Genomic DNA, 6,727 nt, shown 5'->3' with positions numbered 1-6,727 from the left:
GAGACAGGGTTTCTCTGTGTAGCCCTGGCTGTCCTGGCACTCACTTTGTAGACCAGGCTGGCCTCGAACTCAGAAATCCGCCTGCCTCTGCCTCCCCAGTGCTGGGATTAAAGGCGTGCGCCACCACGCCCGGCTTGGTTAACACTCTTATGATCTACTGTTTCAAGTCCTAGATCACAAAGGTTGCTATGGTTAAAATTCCAGATTAGATGGTCAACACTGTAACAGTGAACCTCCATCAGTCAGAAGACCCACCTCTGCTTCCTTACTACCTCCTTCACTGCTTGCCATAACCACATCTGCCTCACCTCTCCTCCCTCCCTTCTCCTCCCTCCTCTTCCTCCCTTCCTTCTCTTCCTATTTTCTCTCCTATACCATCTCACCTGTGCTCAAGATAGACAAAGGCTCTGCAAATAGAGTAAAGTAAGGACAGAGAAAAGTATTCCGTCCAAAGGAACATGAATTGGGAACTGGATTCTTCTCCTTTAAGGTATTTATTTATTTTGACTCTTAAAAAGATTGTTTGTATGCCGGGCGTGGTGGCGCACACCTTTAATCCCAGCATTCGGGAGGCAGAGGCAGGCAGATTTCTAAGTTCGAGGCCAGCCTGGTCTACAGAGTGAGTTCCAGGACAGTCAGGGCTACACAGAGAAACCCTGTCTCAAAAAAACAAAAAACAAGGGCTGGAGAAATGGCTCAGTGGTTAAGAGCACCGACTGCTTTTCTGAAGGTCCTGAGTTCAAATCCCAGCAACCACATGGTGGCTCACAACCATCCGTAACAAGATCTGACTCCCTTTTCTGGTGTGTCTGAAGACAGCTACAGTGTACTTACATATAATAAATAAATCTTAAAAATAAATAAATAAAATAAAGTGGGTGACAACAAAAAAACCCCACAAGATTAAAAAAAAACAAAAAACAAACAAACAAACAAACCAACCCCCCAAAAAGGATTGATTGATTGAGTGTGTGTGTGTGTGTGTGTGTGTGGGGGGGGGGTGTATACCTATGAGGCCAAAAGAGAACATCAAGTGTCCTCCTTTATCACTTTGTCTATTGCTTTTGAGGCATTATTCCCTGACTGACCTTGAGGCTTGTGCTTTCTTGGCTGGACTGCAAGCCAGTAAGCCCTAGTGATTTTCCTGTCTTCACTTTCCTTGGAGTTGGGGTTATAGGTATGCATGTGATGGGATCTGAACTGTGGTCCTTGTGACCACTCAGGGAGTGCACTTCATCTCTGAGTAATCTATTTTGATTAACTTTTAAAAATATTTATTTTATTACATGTATATGTGGTGGGTGCACTTGTGTGTGTGTGTGTGAGAGAGAGACAGAGACAGAGACAGAGATAGAGAGAAAGACAGAGAGACAGAGAGCACACCTGGGAATGCAGGTCCCCAAGGAGTCCAGAAAATGGCATCAGATCCCCTGGAGCTGGAGTTAGAGATAGTTGTAAGCCACTCAACATGGATGCTGTGAATTGAACTCAGGAACTCTACAAGAGTAATATGCACTTTAAACTGCTAAGCTACGGTTATAGCCCCCTAAAAAATTAAGATATATTATTTTGGCGTTTTGAGACAGGGTCTCTCTCTGTAGTCTTGGATATGCTGGAACTTGCTATGTAGACCAGGGCAGCCTTGAACTCAGATCGCCCTGCCTTTGCATCCTGAGTGCTGGGATTAAAGGCATGTCCCACTATGCCCATCCATTTAAATGTACTACTATAGTATGCATGTGTGATCATGATGTGTGTTTGGATACTTATGTGCACATGTGAGGAGCAGAGGACTAGTGTCCATCTTTGCAGTTCTAGAAAGGACTTCAGGTTAGCATGCTTGTGTGGGAAGCACCACTGACCACCAAGGCATCTTGCCATTTGCACATTTATCCCCTCATTCCAACTTATTTTCCATTTTTCTTTTTTTTTTTAAAGATTTATTTATTATTATACATAAGTACACTGTAGCTGTCTTCAGACGCGCCAGAAGAGGGTGTCAGATCTCATTACGGGTGGTTGTGAGCCACCATGTGGTTGCTGGGATTTGAACTCAGGACCTTCAAAAGAGCCGTCAGTGCTCTTAGCCTCTGAGCCATCACACCAGCCCTTATTTTCCATTTTTAAATTTGTGTGTATGGATGCTTCCAGCACACATGTGCATGCTTGGTGCCCTCAGAAGTTAAAAGAGGGTGTCAGGTCCCCCTGGAACATGAAGTGCTGGGAGTTGAACCCAAGCTCTCTGAAGAGTATCAAGTATAACCCCTGAGTTAACATTTCAGTCCTTGTTTTATTTTATTTTATTTTGATTTTGTTTGTTTGCTTGCTTGTTTTTTGAAACAGTGTCTCACTATGGTACCTTGTCTGACTTTGAACTCATTATATAGACCAGGTTGGTCTGAGATCACAGAGATCTATTTGCCTGTACCTCCTGAGTGCTGGGATTAAAGATAAGTACCATCTTGCCCAGCTCATATGGTTTGTTTATTTGTTTGTGGTTTTGTTTGTTTTATTTTGTTTTTTGTTTTTCTGATACAAGGTTTCTCTCTACAGCCCTGGCTGTCCTTGAACTCAGAGATCCAACTGCCTCTGTCCCCCCACACCCCCAGTGATGGAACTAAAGTTATGCACCACCACCTGGCCCAATCCACATTTTAAATTGACTGTGTGTGTGTGTGTGTGTGTGTGTGTGTATGTGTGTGTGCAAATAAATGCAGGTACCCATGAAGACCAGCCATGTGAAATTTCCTTAGAAGTGGAATATAGTGTGGGCGTGGGGAAATGAATTCAGGTCCTTTGAAAGAACACTAGGTACTTGTAATCATCTAGCTATCTTTCCAACATTCCCCATTCTATTGGCCAGGTTGGCCTGGATTATTGTGGGGTAATTTACCATACTCAGTGCTAGGATTACAGTTGTTAGCCATTGGTGATGTCTGGCAATTTTACAGAGAGAGAGAGAGAGAGAGAGAGAGAGAGAGAGAGAGAGAGAGAGAAAGAGAAAAGGAGAAATGAAATGAAAAATTGAAGGCCAAGCATAAGGAGTCACAGGAGGATCAGAAGTGTAGCATGTAGTTTTGTCTACACAGTCTTTTGTGTTCTCAGCTGGTTGCAAGCATGCCCAGGAGGATCTCAGATCCGTGGGTAAAAGACAGACAGACAGACAGACACACACACACACTCATTTTAAAACTGGCTTATTGGATCTGTGGCTGGGTTCTTCTAAGCCTTCTGTGGTTAGAGTGACTTTACCTTCACTCCTAGCTCAACACCCCTACGTTTTCCCTCAACTTAGTTACCCAGTTACCTTCTATGAAGCCATTGGTTTTTCTGCTCAAGGTGTTTTCAGGCCTTTTTCCCTTGTTGCCTACAGTTTTGGAAGATCTTCCCTGCAGCTCACAGTCTGTTCCGTCTCTCTCCCCCAAGTATTGCCATTCTCCTCCTTTCTCCTAGCCTGTGCTAACCTGGAAATCCCGCCCGCCTCTTTCCTTCTGCCCAACCATTGGCCAGTGGCATCTTTATTGATAGATCAAAAACTAATGGAGAGTGAGGACCTTCAGTGTCAGTAAAAACAGACTCCTGATAAAGCATTGTAACTACCTCCCTACACAGAAGTTCAAGGCCAGACTTGACTACCTAGCAAGTTAGAGAGAAGCTAGTAAGCTAGTGCTTTTTAAGATCTTGTTGCAAAACCAAAACAAACTAAATTCCTAAATTAAAAAAGGGCCACTAAGGGCTGGGGAGATGGCTCAGCGGGTAAGAACACTGACTGCTCTTCCAAAGGTCTTGAGTTCAAATCCCAGCAACCACATGGTGGCTCACAGCCATCTGTAATGGAATCTGATGCCCTCTTCTGGAGCATCTGAAGACAACTACAGTGTACTTATAATAAATAAATCTTTAAAAAAAAAAAGGCCACTAAAATAGCAAAATGGGTGAAAGCATTTGCCACCAAGCCTGAAGGTCTACCTAAATTTGTTACCCAAAACCTACATTACATGGTAGATGAAGAAATTACTGCAGATTTTACTCTTGACTTCCGTACTAGGGTTCTGTTATATGCATGCCCACACACACACACAAAATAAATAATAAATATTTTTGAACTAAAAAAAATGCACATGTATATATATACATATATGTGTACATATGCATATAAATATATATGCATATATACACATATATATACGTGTAAAAAAATATATATATGTATATATTAAAGATTCTAAAAGATTCTGAACCTTAAAAACTTTATAATCGGGCTGGAAAGATGGGCTCTGCAGTTAAGAGCACTGGCTGCTCTTCCAGAGGTCCTGAGTTCAATTCCCAGCAACCACATGGTGGCTTACAACCATCTGTAATGAGATCTGATGCCCTCTTTTGGTGTGTCTGAAGAGAGCAATGGTGCATTCAAATACATAAAATAAATAAATCTTTTAAAAATATATTTTAAAAAATCTGTTTGGATAATATATTCAGTCAATAGATAATTATACCCATAGTATTTTTTTTTAATATTTAGTAGAAAATAAATTTTATACAGTGTATTCTGATTATGGTTTTCCCTCCTCTACTTTCTATATTCTTCCCACCTTCCCTAACCACCCAAGTCCATGACTTTTCTCTTTAGAAAATGGGCACAAGGGGCTGGTGAGATGGCTCAGTGGGTAAGAGCACCTGACTGCTCTTCCGAAGGTCCAGAGTTCAAATCCCAGCAACCACATGGTGGCTCACAACCATCCGTAACGAGATCTGGCGCCCTCTTCTGGAGTGTCTGAAGACAGCTACAGTGTACTTACATATAATAAATAAATAAATAAATAAATAAATAAATAAATAAAAAGAAAATGGGCACAAAAAAAGAAAGCTCAAGAAACACATGAACCCATAAAAACACAAAATCAGAAACAATCATATATGAGGTAGTCTTGGCTATCTAATGTTGGGCATGGGCTCTGCCCTTAAATGTGGTTTATACTCCCAGTGAGACTCACTGGAGAAAGGTAATTTTCCCTTTGCAAGCAGTTGTTATTTAGACATAGCATCTGGGTTATATGAGCTCTTGTCTACTCACCGCTCTTAGCACTGGAACCCTGTTGGGTTTGGACCTGAGTGTGCTGCCCCAATCTCTGTGAATTTATATATATGTGTCAGTTCTACTGTGTCTGTAAGACACTGTTTCCTTGGGTTTGTCTATTACCTCCAACTTCTGTATTCTCTACCCCTCTTCCATGTACATTCCCAAGCATCAAAGGAAGCGCTTTAACGAAGGCATCCTATTTTAGACCGAGTGTTCCAAAGCCTCTTGCTCTCTGCACATTGCTCATTTGTGGGTCTCTATATTAGGTTCCATCTATGGCAGGAAAAGCTGTTTGATGATGGTCAAATGAGACACTGATCTACGCGTATAGCCGAGTGCCCTTAGGAATCATTTTATTGCTATGTTCCTTTAGCAGAATAGTAGTGTTTTATTCACTCCTACGGCCGCAGCTATCTAGTCTCAGGTCTTAATCACTTTATCAGGGTTCAATCTCATGGAAGGTGACTTAACTACAATCAGTATTACCACCACCCACAACATTTGTATCCGTGTATCATGCAGGCAGGTCACCACTGTAGATCTTAGTGATTGTAGCTTGGTTGGTTGGTTGGTTTACCTTTGTCCTTTGGTAGTATGAAGAGACTACATTCTACTACCATGAACACTAGTCAGTATAGATAAAAGCTCTTCATAGCCACCAGCTCCATTTTATTTCCCCCTTTGGTTTTTCGAGACAGGGTGTCTCTGTAAAGGCCTGGCTGTCCTGGAACTCAGTAGACCAGGCTGGCTTCGAACTCAGAAATCTGCCTGCCTCTGCCTCCCAAGTGCTGGGATTAAAGGCGTGCGCCACCATGCCCGGCTTAATTGGGTTATTTGTTTTCTTGGTGTCCACTTATTTTAGTTCTTATATTTTCGATACTAACTCTCTATTGGTTATATCATTTGTAAAGATATTTTCTATTTCTGTAGGCTGCTACTTTGCTCAGTTTCATGAGGTTCATTTATTGTTGGTCTTAATGTCTGTGCTATCAGTTTTCTTCAGTTTCTTATGTCAGTATCTTAGTTTTTATTATATTTATCTTTCACATGTGTAGTTAGAATTATTCCAAGACTTGAGGCTATTATCAAAGGTAGTGTTTACTTGATTTCTTTCTTAGTCTTTCATTTATTTAGGAAGGCTGCTGATTTTTGTTGTTGTTGTTGTTGTTATTTTTGTATCCTACTACATTGTTGAAAACATTTATTAACTGTAGAAGTTTCCTGAAGGAGTTTCTAGGGTCTTTTACATATAAAATGATATCATCTACAAATAAAGCTACTGTGACTTTACTGTACCCTTCCAATTTGTAGCCTCCCTGTCTCTTGCAGTTGTCTTGCTGCTGCTCTAGCTAAGACTTAAAGAACTATATTGAATAAGTATGAAGAGAGTAGACAACCTTGAATGGTTCCTAGTTTTAGAGGAAATATTTCAAATTTCTCTTTGTTTTGGCTGTGGGCTTGTTGTATGTTTAAGTATGCCCCTTGTATCCCTAAGGGATAAAGGGATACTGGATTTATTTATTTATTTATTTGGTTTTTCGAGACACAGTTTCTCTGTGCTACCCAAATATTATCTTAATTTCCCTGTTACCTGTTCCTAAGTTTGTTTCTTCTTTATTTCTTTTTTTCTTTTCTTTCTTTTTTTTT

At 40.9% G+C, this 6,727-nt stretch overlaps 1 protein-coding gene across 1 annotated transcript in view; it reads left to right on the top strand.

The window, feature by feature from the left end:
* Window positions 1-238: 238 nt before the first annotated feature.
* Pp2d1 (protein phosphatase 2C like domain containing 1) overlaps window positions 239-6,727 on the top strand; it is a 34,019-nt gene continuing 27,530 nt past the window's right edge. The window contains exon 1 of the mRNA XM_021186474.2: window positions 239-490. Within this exon, the coding sequence (XP_021042133.1) occupies window positions 459-490 (32 nt within the window). The 5' untranslated portion in view covers window positions 239-458. The remainder of the gene's footprint in view (window positions 491-6,727) is intronic.

This window comes from Mus caroli, chromosome 17 (assembly GCF_900094665.2).
Source record: "Mus caroli chromosome 17, CAROLI_EIJ_v1.1, whole genome shotgun sequence".
NCBI classification, from domain to species: Eukaryota; Metazoa; Chordata; class Mammalia; order Rodentia; family Muridae; genus Mus; species Mus caroli.
Note: the sequence above shows the minus strand (reverse complement) of the source record. Positions and strands in the feature narration are given on the sequence as shown.